This window comes from Geotrypetes seraphini, chromosome 2 (assembly GCF_902459505.1).
Source record: "Geotrypetes seraphini chromosome 2, aGeoSer1.1, whole genome shotgun sequence".
NCBI lineage: Eukaryota > Metazoa > Chordata > Amphibia > Gymnophiona > Dermophiidae > Geotrypetes > Geotrypetes seraphini.
This window is the reverse complement of record NC_047085.1, coordinates 292,167,964-292,182,102: the sequence shown is the minus strand read 5'-3', so window position 1 is coordinate 292,182,102 and position 14,139 is coordinate 292,167,964. Positions and strand designations below refer to the sequence as shown.

At 43.7% G+C, this 14,139-nt stretch overlaps 1 protein-coding gene across 6 annotated transcripts in view; it reads left to right on the top strand.

Moving 5' to 3' along the window:
- The window catches only part of CTNND2 (catenin delta 2), a 1,866,736-nt gene that overhangs the window by 1,475,562 nt on the left and 377,035 nt on the right, over window positions 1-14,139 (top strand). For all 6 annotated transcript variants that reach the window (XM_033929835.1, XM_033929832.1, XM_033929833.1 and 3 more), the window contains one exon: window positions 8,903-9,020. In XM_033929835.1, the coding sequence (XP_033785726.1) occupies window positions 8,903-9,020 (118 nt within the window). The remainder of the gene's footprint in view (window positions 1-8,902; window positions 9,021-14,139) is intronic.

The following is a 14,139-nucleotide window of genomic DNA, read 5'->3' as shown; positions in this document are numbered from 1 at the left end:
GTCATTTCTGTGGGCATGGCTGATTTTGTGCCCTTCCTTCTCTCCCCCTCCCCCCCCCCCCCCCGATAAGGTGGTGAATTTTAGTAGCACCTTTTTTTTGGGGGGGGGGGGGGAGTATTCCTTAGGCATACATATCATTGTTGGCTGGTCACCAGAAAAGAGACGGGTTATTGAGAAGTATTGTATTTTAGTTGTTTGACTTTACCAAGGAAACAGTTGGGAAGTTAGAGGACAGAAAAAAGGACTGGGTTTGATTGAATAGAGACTTTTATGGCCTCTTTAACAAAGCCACGCTAGCGGCTGCTGTGTGGCAATAACCCTGAAGCCCTTTAAATCTCTATGGGCTTCGGGGCCGTTAGCACAGCACAGCCGCTAGCACGGCTTTGTAAAAGAGGCCGTTAAAATTGGAAACAAATTTCAGCATTACAGGGATTAAGGACAGACTCTTGCTACATTGTAAAATAGAAATTATGGAGAATATTATTAGATCAAAAATTTGCATTTCCTAAATCTTGTTAGTCTACTGCCCCTAAAATAATATTGTAGAAATACTTGTATTTTATAGAGGTGCTTAATATCTGCAATGTAGGCAATATTGGAATTTCTAAATGTTACTAGACATCACTTTAGATTCATGAAATCTCATATCAACATATTGATAAAGAAAGACTTTTTTTTTTTTTAGAGTAATTCAAGTTCATAAATTTTTTTTATTTGAATAATTTAAGATACTAGTACTGGCCTTGTAATATCACAACTGAATGATTGTAATGAGATTACAAACACTGCAAAATATCGATGCTCATTTGATCTGCAAAGCAGGCAAATATGATAAAGTCACCACACTTTTAATCATATTTTTTGGCTCCCAATAGAAGCTTATTATTCAAGTTATGTACATTTCAAAATATTTATGGGTTAACACCAGACCATATGGGAAACTTGTATATATTTTTTAAAATTTCTGAGTAGTGTTTGCACAATCAGGGCTCCTTTTACTAAGGTGCGCTAGCATTTTTAGCGCACGCTGCATTGCCACACACGCTAACCCTGCGCTACATGCCAAGAACTAACGCCAGCTCAATGCTGGCATTTGCATCTAGCGTGCGTACTAAAACCGCTAGCGCAGCTTAGTAAAGGGAGCCCTCAAAGTAACTCGATGTTACATTTTCCTTACGGCAAAACAAATTAAAAACTTTTATTTATTTAAAATATTTATTATCCGCCTAAAGCCTGGACGGCATACAATAATACATGCATATAATCACATAAAACAAGCAACTTTAAAAAAAACTGATAAAAATATCATTCACATCACATCGTAAAACAGCAATAATAGTACAGAAAACTCTCTCAATTCACAGTTCTTCTATTCCGTAGAATGCCTGAATGAAACATAAGTTAACAATTTCCTATCAGGCTTCCCCCATGTCTGTCTCAATAACAGACTATAAGACTTTTGCTCCAGCAGCCTGTGCTGCTATTAGCATGTGGATTTTTGTTAGATGAGGCCACTTTTACCACAGCTGTAAAATAGCTGCATTTTCCAGTTTCTGAATTAATTCATGCACTAATTTCCAAATTAGTACATGAGCCCTTTCTGCCTCCTGTTTACTAGGTGATAACGGCCCCCACGCTAACCACGTGCTAATTGGTTAATCTCATAGCAATGTAGTTGCACTAACTAGTGCTTACTACTCTGTCCCCAATCAGGATGCTAAAATATGTATTTTTTACTATGTGGGAAGTGCTTGCCAGTCCCAAAACTACTACAGGATGCCCAAGTGTGTCCTACAGTAGTGCCTTTTCTTGTACAATTCCTCTGGAGTCTATACAGTAGGGTTGTCAATTTCTTCCAGCCTTGAACTGTAGGGAACTCAAAACCAAATTCTAATCCCTCTTCCTGTGATCATCTCCTGTTACACTCCTCTGGAATCTCAGTTTCATTTCCCACAGCCTTGCTGTAGGGGCTCCCCGATTCTGCTTGTGTTTTTTATTTTTTTAGATTCTAGTAAATTAATTTGGTACTTGGCGCAGGTCTTGCCCTAGTGTTGTGGATTCACCCTGCAGGGACATCCTTCGGTGGGAGATTGCAGACTTTTGTATCTACATTGTCTTCTTCTGGGGGGTTACCTGCCACTGCAATAAGCCCTCCAGACAGCCTGCACATCAAATTGGAGCTTTGGGATCGGGAGCTGGCTCACCGCGGGTTCGTCCGCTAAGGGGTAGAGCGCAGGTTGCGTGGTTCCATGGAGGCGTGCCTAGGATCGAGACCGAACTGCATACATTCCCTGAATTATTCTGGAGGTCCGGGTAGTCACTGACTGGGGTGACCGGGCCGGCGAGGCAGTCAGAAGACTTGAAATCCAGTTTTCCCAGCTTCCTGAGGTAATAGATCTTGCTTGCCATTTCTGTATAATGCAGCACAGCTACAGTGAGTATACTGTATGCATGTTTGGTTTGGCAATTTTGGGGGATCTTCAAAAGTGGTTTTTGGGTGGTTTCCCTGCATACCCTGACCTGTCCCCCCCCACACACACACACAGCACACACACACCTCTAAAAATGCAATATCGCCATTTTCCTGGGTTCCCTGTGTTTTTCCCAGGGTTTTGTAGGGCAAAATTGACACCTGCGGTGGCCATCTTGGATTTTATTCAAACATTTTTAAAGTATTTTTTTGCACTTAGGAGCTTCGTTTTCACTCCAAATTTCTCAGATGGCCTCCTCAAGACATGATATGCCTCATTTGTGGGGGATGGCTGGCGATTTCGCAACCGTGTATCAAGTGCACTGTGGCCTGTGAGGTCCTCCTTGCCTCTATTTCTACCTGTGACAGGAATGGCATATCTGGTGTCCCTAAAAAAGGTGTGGAAGGCGCTTCTGCGAAACACAAGCGCAACTCCGGGGAAAAGTTTCATATATCAATCGAGCATTCTATGTCAGATGCGTGTGGAGCAACCCTTGCCGCAGGTGACTTCTTTCCCCTGGAATTTTGTGGATATGATGTATTAGGCTTTTTCTGGTTTATAAAGGCCATGCCTGTTTCTCCCACTCAAAATCCAGCTCAGCAGATGAGGTTTGCTCATCCTTTGGATTCCAGCATGTATCTCTGTTTTCTTTCAGGGACCCCAGAGAGCAGGTAGGCGGTACCCACAATTGCTTCTGCTCCAGTTCTGTCCCTCTGCTGTCGCAGGTTCCTCAGCAACGCCAGCCGATGTGGCTACTCTTATGGATCTTCTGATCCTTATGAGCGTGGGTTCCGCATTCTGGGTGATGACTCGGCAGTGCGCAGGCTAATTAAGACTAGCTGCATGATGGATATTATTTCTGGGTCGCTCAGTGAGTTGACCCTGAATCCGGACCAACAGAGCACACAGAATGCTCCATAATGAATGAGCAGCATCCACTGCCCACTTCCTTTCTGGACAATCTGGACTTGGCTAGGATCTTTTCAGAGGTCTTGGAGTCCCCAGAGGATCCTCTTATATGCGCTAGAAACATGGTACACTTGTATCCCATGGCCTCGGAGTTCTACAAACGTCTGACTCCTCCACAAGTGGATTCAGCTGTGGCACAGGTCACTAAGCACATTCCCTTGCCCTCTGTTGGAGGGGTAGTCCTGAAAGATGTTCAGGATAGGCGAGTGGATTTCATCCTCAAGCGCCTTTTCGATTTCGTGGCGGTGGGGTTGAGAGCTACAGTGGCCACCTCCTTTGTCGGCTGTGTCACTCTTAATCTTCACCATGATCAAGAAAATGTAGTCCTCTGGGACCTGGTTTCCTGGTCTCAGGAGTGAATAATTTGACAGATGCCCTCTATGACATGATGTAGGTCTTTGCTAAGCTTGGAGCTTCTTCATTGTCAACCTGGCGAATTCTCTGGATTCGTCACTGACCTGTTGATTTTTCTTCCTCGGCTACGCTGAGCAGATTACATTTTAGATGTTTGTTCTTGTTTGGCCAGGGTCTGGATGGCCTCATGGCCTGTGTGCAGGACCATAAGCCAAAGGTGCTACCCTGTTCTAAGCCTCGCTCGGGCCAGGGTTCAGGACAGCCAAATTTTCATCCCTACCAGCACCCTCATCAGTATGCTGGGCCCCCGGCAACGGGCCAACGATTTGGAGCCTCATCCAGGCCTCACTTTGGAGGTCCGGGCTGACAACAGTCTTCCAACAAATGTTCCTCCTACTCCCTCTAAGAAGCAATTCTAATGCCAGCCCTCTTGCGCCTCTCTTGGGTCGGTAGGGGGGGTGACTTTCGGCCTATCTACCAGAGTGGTAGAGTGGTAACTTCAGACTAGTGGGTCCTCGAAGTTCTCAGAGCGGGTCTCAGACTGGAGTTTTTCTACCTCCGTTGAATTTCTTTCTGGCTTTGCCCACAGGACATCCAGAAAGGACCCGGCGAGTTTGGGCCACTGTTCACGGGCTGCCAGATCTAGCAGCACTAGAGCCAGTTCCAGAGGTTGACTTGGCCTCAGGTAGATGCTCGATATATTGCATCATGCCAAAGTAAGGCTCTGAATTTGGAGACCTAACCTGGATTTAAGGGCAGTGAATGCTTTTCTGTGAGTTCCAAATTTCCAAAAGGACACGGTGCACTCGGGGAGTTCTGACTTCCATAGATTTCACGGAAGCGAACCTCCACATACCAGCCTTTTGAGAACACAGGAGGTTTCTGTAGTTCCATGTGCAGGGACGGCATTTCCAGTTTGTGGCTCTGCCCTTTGATCTGGCCTCAGCACTCAAAACCTTCACCAAGATCATAGTGGTAGTAGCTACACGCCTGCGCTCGCAGGCTGTTCTAGTCCATCTGTATCTGGATGACTGGCTGATCAGAGCCTCCTCCCTGTCAGAGGGTCGCAAGGCAGTTCATAAAGTGCTGCATCTGCTGGAGCATCTTAGCTGGGTGATCACTCTGAAGAAGAGCCACCTCAAGCCCACACTGGAATTAGATTACCTGGGAATCTGGTTTCAAATGGCCAGGAAGATCAAGTTACGGAGTTGCATTTGGGCCATGTTTGTGATTCTGGCTCTGACTGCCTGGCGTTATCTGCAGGTCCTGGGTCTCATAGTGGCGACCATTGATGTAATTCCATGAGCCAGAGCACTGCTCCAACCTCTTCAGCAGTCTCTCTTTACTCGGTGGAATCCCCAGCGGGATTCGATGAGTGTACTGCTGCCTTGCATGGCGGCAGCCCACGCAGCATGCTGCAGTGGTTGAATCCAGTGACTCTGGACAGAGGGCTTCCTCTGAGAGTCTTGGACTGGGTGACTCTGACCATGGACGTAAGTCTGTCCGGATGGGGGGGCGGTTTGCAGGTTAGTCCCAGTGCAAGTCCGGTGGTCTGCGTTGGCAAGCAGATGGTCGATCAATCGCCTAGAACTGTGGATGATTCAACTGGCCTTGTTGCGATTTCAGCAGTGTCTCCATCGGCAAGCTATTTGGGTGTTTTCAGACAATGCGATGGGTGTAGCTTATGTCAACCGTCAGAGACGCCCAAAGAGTCCCCTACTAAGCCTGGAAGCTTGGATGGAAGGACAGAAAAGCATCTGGTGGCCTTGTCCACAGCCTACATGGCGGCCATTGACAACGTTCAGGCAGACTTTCTAAGTCGGCAAATTCTGGATCTGAGAGAATGGTCCCTGTCCAGACTAGCGTTTGAGTCCATGTCTGGCGGTGGGGCTGTCCATCCTTCAAGCTGATGGCGTTAGCCAGGAACTGGAAGGCAGACAGATTCTTCAGCTGCCGCAGAGAGGTTGGCAGTGAAGGGTTGGATGCCCTGGTACAGCCTTAGCCAAAGGGGGAGCTTTTCTATGTCTTTCCCCCATGGCTCATGATAGTGCGCGTTCTGTGCTGGGTGGACTCCATGATCTGGGCCTCTTTGGTCTTACGGTTTGGCTCTTGAGCACGCAGTATTGACAGCTAGGGGCTATTCATTTATGGTCATCGCTACGCTCCTCCAGAGTAAGTGACAATCCACTGGATCAGCGTATGCAAAATCCTGGAGGTCGTCTCAGGCTTGGTGTGAGAGGGTTCAGGTGGATCCCTTGGCTGCTTCAGTGGCACAGGTCCTGGACTTCTTGCAGGAAGGGGCTTGCGGTTTATTTCCTATGTGTTCAGATTGCAGGACTCTCTGGGTCCCCCTGCTCTCAGAGGTTCACTGGACGTTGTCCATTTCTTGGGGGGGGGGGGGCGGTGGGAAGGCTGAGGCCTCCTTTGCGGCTGCCTTGTCCTATGTGAAATTTGAACTTGGTTCTCCACTCGCTGGCTCGTACACCCTACGAACCTCTGGATCAGATCTCTCTGAAATATCTTACCATCAAGACCATTTTCCTTGTAGCGGTCACTTCTGCATGTAGTGTATCGGAGCTCCAAGCTCTTTCGTGCAGAGATTCTTTTGTCCGCATCACGGATTATGCGGTCCTCTAGAGGACAGTGCCTTCATTTCTTCCAAAAGTAGTTTCAGTGTTGCATGTTAATCAGGAAGTTTGTCTACCCACCTTTGTTCCATCAGGCTCTAAGTCCAAGGACCATGTCTTCTGAAATACCTGGAGGCCACGAATGACTTCCGTCTTTCGGACCATCTGTTTGTTCTGGCGGATCCTGACCAGTGGGGTAGGCCTGCTTCTAAGGCTGCCATTTCTGCTGCTTATGTGTCAGCAGGGAAGAAGCCGCCCCTTGGGGTGAAGGCTCACTCTACCAGAGGAATGGCTTCCTCTTGGGCTGAATCCACAGCTATTTCTCCTGAGGAGATTTGTAGAGTGGCCACTTGGGCCTCTCTACATACTTTTACAAACTTCTACTGTCTTGATGTGGCAGCAAAGGAAGATGCAGCTTTTGGGACTTCAGTCCTGGAGGCAGGCTCATTGGGCCCCCCTGATATGCTGGGACTGCTCTGATATGAAATTGTTTATCATGAGCAGAATTGATTATGCAATGGGTAGTACCCACACCCCCTCTCTCCTTTCTTTTGTATCCTGTTTTTGCTGTAGATCTACCTGACTTGTGTACTAACTGAGATTCCAGGGGAGTGTAACAGGAGATGACCACAGGAGGAGGGACTAGAATTTGATTTTTAGTTCCCTACAGTACAAGGCTGGAAGAGATTGACAACCGTACCATGTAGACTCCAGAGGATATTTACAAGAAAGAAGATTAGCAGAGGTAAGAAACCTAATCTTTTGTTTAACCTGTGGTAAGCACAAGTTAGTACTTACCACTGCTTAGTAAAAGGGCCCCTATATTAGTTCCAGAGCAACTTAGAGTTTTCTTTTCTGGAAATTTATCATAAAGGAATAATTAGAAAAAATAATTTTTATGTTTGTAATTACTAGTATAGTAACTTTTGTACCCCACATTAAACCAACTTGATGGGTAATAGTAGCATACAGGAATTCATATTGTATTGCATTATATTTAATACTAGCTGATCACTCTGTATTGCCCAGATATAAATTCCCTTGGGTTTTGGTTTACATTCACTTGAAGATTAACATCACACAAATTTTCAGTTTTCACTTTCTGTTTAGGTTTCACCACACCATACCTGCACTTCTTTATATACTGTTGACTGTGTCATCATTCTGACTGTGTGACATCATTCCCCAAGCTTCACACCATTGGTAAAAGCAATATCTGTCTTTTTAGATGATTCTTTACATGTCACCCCCTTCCCACACACAGTATTTTTTCCCACATAGTAATTGATATGTATATCAGGTTTGGTTGAAATCTGTCCATGCATTTTGGAGTTATGCTGGAACATACATACATACATACATACATACATCCGATTTTATATATATATAGATTACTGAAGTAAATGAGACTGAGAGAGGCCTGGATGTGATGAAGTCACCTAATAGTTTTGATAGGCTTTTCTTGAGTCCCCTGAAGATGTTTCCCTTAGGGCCACCCTTCTTATCTCATTTGTTTCTGAATAGCATAAATTATAGTATCTCTTATGAGAGCTAAAAGTCAAATATTTACAAAAAATAACAAACTTCTATTAGTAATGACAGGGGTTGCCATGCAGCTTATTTTAAGAAATTGGAAAAACTGGGATAGCTTGAATTACTCATTTTGGTGGGAATCCCTGTGTTATACTTATAAAATGGAACGATGTATGGCTACACAACAGGGTCGTTTGAAGAGTTTTATGGGTGTTTGGGAACCATTAGCTAAATACTGTAAAGAAAAATAATTGAGTTTCATGTAATAGACAAGTACACATACACATCTTGGGGGGTGGGGGGGGTTTGGGGAGGAAGGGAAGGGAATGGTATTCGAATTGGTCTAAGAATTTTATGAATAGTTTCATGAAGGTTTGATATATTTACTTTTTAATTGGGAAGGTGGGATAAATTTCATTGTGTTGCAATATTTGAAAGTTTTGTTGTACTTATTATATAATGTATATATATGTGAATCATTATTGCGCATTTGTAGTTTGAAAATCAATAAAGAATTAAAAAAAAAAAAAAGAATTGTAGGCTTGATGGACTTATCTAGTTATGATTCTTATATTCCAATGTAGATTTTATTACATATCAACAATTTAGATGTGTTTGTAGCACCTATAAATGAGAATGAGTAAAGCAAGGGATGAAGAAACTACAGTACCTCTCCAGCACAGTACCAATATTTTTAAAGAAAAAAAAATTCTACTACTTTCCTAAGATAATGTGATTTTATTTGCTGCTTTCTAGCTTCCAGTCACTTAACTGTTACCCATCATTTTTCAGATTCCTCTTAATTTTAAATTTATTATGCAATGCAAAGAAAAATGTCTTGAAAACCTTTGTGTAATTCTGAGAGTTACTGAATTTACACATCTGTTTCCCTGGAGGAAGACAGCAAAGGTGAGGAGAAAGTAACATTTCTTGTTCTCCTTGTTGCAGGAATGTCAGTTCTGCTGGAGAGGAGGCCCGTAGGAGAATGAGGGAGTGTGACGGACTTACTGATGCATTGCTGTACGTTATCCAGTCTGCTCTTGGGAGCAGTGAAATTGACAGCAAGGTTTGTCTTGTTTATTTTTTTTCCACATTAGAATTGCAGTCAGAAAAGGGTATGGTCATTAAAGATTTCAGCAGTTTCATAGCATTTAGGACAAATATAATATTAATGAATTTAATCATAGCTCTTTATAAATATTAACCAGTTTAAGAATTTTTAGAGTCACAACTTTGGTTCAATGAAGAATCACTTTAGCCATTTTACAAAGAGAGGATTGTGAGAGTTTTTAGAATAAAAAAAAATGACCACCACTTTTACTAAAGCCCTTTAACTCAAGCTTATTGTACATTAAATGCAAAGAAGCCCTTTTTATACCTATGAGCTTCTTAGTATTTAATGCATGCTAATTCCGATCGTGCATACTAAGCTTAAGTAAAAGGGCCTTTTTATTTGTAATAAGGAATTTCTTCTTTGATATTGTAGTTCTTCTACCTGACACATTTTCTGTACAGTACTCTTGTTACACCGATCTTCAAAAAAGGTTCGATGGGAGACCCGGGAAACTACAGACTGGTGAGTCTGACCTCGGTACCGGGAAAGATGGTAGAGGTGCTGATAAAGGATCGCATCATTGATCACCTTGACGGACACGGTCTGATTAGGACCAGCCAGCACTATTTCAGCAAAGGCAGATCTTGTTTGATGAACTTGCTGCACTTCTTCAAGGGAGTAAACAGGCAGATAGACAAAGGTGACCAGGTCGGCATTGTATATCTGGATTTTCAGAATGTGTTTGACCAGGTCTGCATGAACAACTACTTTGGAAAATTACGAGCCATGGAATCGAGGGTGAAATACTCACATGGATTAAAAACTAGCTGGAGCATAGGAAACAGAGAGTGGAGGTAAATGGACAATACTCGGACTGGAAGAGCGTCACCAGTGGGGTGCCGCAGGGCTCTGTCCTGTGCTCAACATCTTTATAAACGATCTGGACATTGGTACGACGAGTGAGGTGATTAAATTTGCGGACGATACAAAGTTATTCAGAGTAGTGAAGACACAGGGGGATTGCGAAGATCTGCAACGTGACATAATCAGGCTCGAGGATTTGGCATCGACATGGCAGATGAGGTTCAACATGGATAAGTGTAAAGTGATGCATGTCGGTAACAAAAATCTCGTGCACGAATACAGGATGTCCGGGGTGGTACTTGGAGAGACCTCCCAGGAAAGAGACTTGGGAGTTCTGATCGATAAGTCGATGAAGCCATCCGCACAATGTGCTGCGGCGGCAAAAAGGGCGAACAAATGCTTGGAATGATAAAAAAGGGGATCACAAACAGATCTGAGAAGGTTATCATGCCGCTGTACCGGGCCATAGTGCGCACTCACCTGGAGTACTGCGTCCAGCACTGGTCACCATACATGAAGAAGGACACGGTACTACTCAAAAGGGTCCAGAGAAGAGTGACTAAGATGGTTAAGGGGCTGGAGGAGTTGCCGTACAGCGAAAGATTAGAGATACTGGGCCTCTTCTCCCTCAAGCAGAGGAGATTGAGAGGGGACATGATCGAAACATTCAAGTTACTGAAGGGAATAGACTTAATAGATAAGGACAGGTTGTTCATCCTCTCCAAGGTAGGGAGAACGAGAGGGCACTCTCTAAAGTTGAAAGGGGATAGATTCCGTACGAACATAAGAAAGTTCTTCTTCACCCAGAGAGTTGTAGAAAACTGGAACGCTCTTCTGGAGTCTGTCATAGGGGAAAACACTCTCCTGGGATTCAAGACAAAGTTAGACAAGTTCCTGCTGAACCAGAATGTACGCAGGTAGGGTTAGTCTCAGTTAGGGTGCTGGTCTTTGACCAGAGGGCTACCGCATGAGTGGACTGCTGGGCACGATGAACCACTGGTCTGATCCAGCAGTGGCAATTCATATGTTCTTGAATCTAAGTTGTCCTTAAAGGACAGATTAAGTTACAAAAGCATCGGGGAAGAGAAAAGTCTTTAATTTCACCTTAAAATTGGCAAGAGATTTTTTTTCACTTAAGTAATTTTGGATACTGTTCCAAAGAGAGGGGGCACTAATGGAGAAAATTGTAGTCCTCATTGTGCTGATATGTTTAAATGAGGGGATGGTAAGAAGGTTGTGGGCCGTGGATCTTAAAGTCCTAGTTTGGTTATATGGAATAAGTAATTTATAGATATTAAATGATGGCTCTGGATTTAGTAATAGGGTTTCCAGTCAAAGTAAGTACATATCAGTAAGGACTGGGATTTGTGGAAGTCCAACTTAGAGAATGGCACAGGGACAAGTATTTCCCCATCCCCATGGGAACTCATTTTCCCATCCCGGTGTGTTCTTTTCCTGTCCCTGCCCCTGCCCCATTCCTGCATGCTCTGCCCTCATCTGGACAAGCCTCAAACACTTTGAGGCTTGTGCGGTTAAGACAGAGCTTACAGGAATGGGACAGGGACAGCACCAAAACTCGCAGGGACGCGCAGGGAAATTGAGTTCCTGTGGGACAGGGATAACTTTGTCCCTGTGTAATTCTCTTGTCCAGCTCTCTGTCTTTCACATCCCTGTACTGGAACCAAACAGTAGATGGTCATACATGAAGATGAGGTCAAGATGGTGGTATATTTCTTTTTTATTGCCTAAGTTCTTTTTTATGGGGAAACAGAAGCTTTCAGTGCAGAGAAAGTACTTGATGCCACCTCAGTCTGATTTGGTATCTTGCCTCACACATCAATTTCAGTACAGTTTGTTGCTGAATCAGCTGAGGGAATCACTTCCTGGCTAGAGTTTGTTCTGCCTGCTAGGAACCACTCAGGGAGAATCATTCTAGTTTTTTTTAAAATAGAAGCGGCAGCTAGAAGCCAATTAATGCTGCAGAGGAGACGTTGCAGGACCAGGATCACTTCTCAACTAGGATGTTTGAGCACTACTATGGAAGTGGAAGATTATAGGGGAGCTTTAGCTAATAGTACAAATTTACATAAGAAAATAAGAATAACCGTACTGGGTCAGAGCAATGGTTCATCTAACCCAATATCCTTTTTTCAAGTCAGAAGTGCCTGGCAAAAACATTCCATGTTATCGATCCCAGGGCAAGTGGTAGCTTCCCCTTTATCTGTCTAAAAAGCAGACTGTGGACTTTTCCGTCAGTAACTTGTCCAAATCTTTTTTTAAAACCATCTACATTAATCACTGTTATGACATCCTCTGGCACCAAGTTCCAGAAAACTATTCTCTGGGCAGACTTGCAAGGTCTGTGTCTGTATATGGCCATTTGGTGGAGGATGGGCTGGGGAGGGCTTCAATGGCTGGGAGGTTGTAGATGGGCTGGAGTAGGTTTTAAGGGAGATTTCGGCAGTAGGAACCCAAGCACAGTACCGGGTAGAGCTTTGGATTCTTGCCCAGAAATAGCTACGAAGAAAAAATTAAAAAAAATTAAAATTGCATCAGGTTGGGCAGACTGGATGGACCATTCGGGTCTTTATCTGCCGTCATCTACTATGTTACTATGTGTATGTTTCTATGAGTAAAAAAAATATTTCCTCCTATTGGTTTTAAAAGTATTTTCCTGTAACTTCGAGTGTCCCCTAGTCTTTGTAATTTTTTGATGGCGTAAAAAAATTGTTTCACTTGTACCCATTCTATACCACTCAGGATTTTGTAGACTTCAATCATATCTCCCCTCATCCATTTCTTTTCCATGCTTAAGAGCACTAACCTCTGAAAGAGGTTCCATTCCCTTTATCATCTCGGTCACTCATCTTTGAACCTTTTCTAATTTTGCTGTATCTTTTTTGAGATTTGGCGACCAGAATTTAACGCAGTACTCAAGGTGAGGTTGCACCATGGAGCAATATAGAGGCATTATAATATTCTAATGGCCTCTTTTACAAAGCCACGGTAGCGGCTGCCCTGCGCTAACTGCCCCGAAGCCCATAGAGATTTAAAGGGCTTCGGGGCTGTTGCTGCGCTGCTTTGTAAAAGAGGCAGTAAGTCTTATTTACCATACTTTTTTTAATGATTCCTAGAATCTTGTTTGCTTTTTTGGCCATCGCTGCACATTGGGCAGAAGGTTTCAGCATATCATCTACGATGACACCTAGATCTTTTTCTTGGATACTGAACCCTAAGCTGGACCCTAGCTTCTGGTAACTATGATTTTGATTATTGTTCACAATGTGCATCACTTTGTTTTTGTCCACATTAAATTTCATCTACCATTTGGATGCTACGTCTTCCAGTTTCCTAAGATCTGCCTGCAGTCTTTCAAAGTCCGCATGCATTTTAACAACTTTGAATAGTTTGTAAATTTAATCACCTTGCTTGTCATCCCAGTTTCCAGATCATTTATAAATATGTTAAATAGCACCGGTCTCGGTAAAGATCCTGCTATGCCTTTTCTTTATTTTTATTTTTTTTCTTATTTCTTATTGATCTCTTCGTCTTTTTGTACCACCTCCCTTTATATTATGGTCTAAGGAAGATATAATGTAAAATTATCTGTAAACTTTTCTTCTTCTTTTTTTTGACATTTCAATCTGCTTTCCCAAAGCAAGAATCTTCTTGTATACTTTGCAAAATTATTAAAATAAAATAAAATTTTTAAAATTCAGTATTTTTCTTTGTGAATTCTGTCCTTGTGCTGCAGAGGTTCCCCGCGGGGACAGCTTTGGCTGCAGGAGATCATAGACTTTGTGTAAAGTCTGTTTCCAAGGGGTTAGCTTGCCTGTCAGTGTACCCTCTGGACAGCCTGAACATCAGTTTGGGGCTCAGGGACCATTCACTTGGGAGCTAGCTCACCCCAGGTTTGTCTGCTAGTGGGTCTGCTAGTTGCTCCATGCAGGTGTACCCGGGAACAGAGCCAACTGTGTCCCTCTACAAAGTTTCATCCACACAGATGTCCAGTGGCGGCGGAGGTCTCCGGCCATTGGTTTCAGGCCGGTGGGGCAGTCAGAAGACCAGCAGTCCAGGTTTCATGCTTATAGAGGATTTTCCTGTTAGCTGTTTCAGCTTCCATTACAGCAGTAAACAGCATCTCATGACACAGCGAGTACAGAGCTGATAGTCTGTCAAAGCAACTTTGGGGGGACCTTAAAAGTGGTTTTTGGACCGTTTGGGAGTTAGTCCTAGCCCCCCACCCCTAAAATCCTAAAATTGCTGC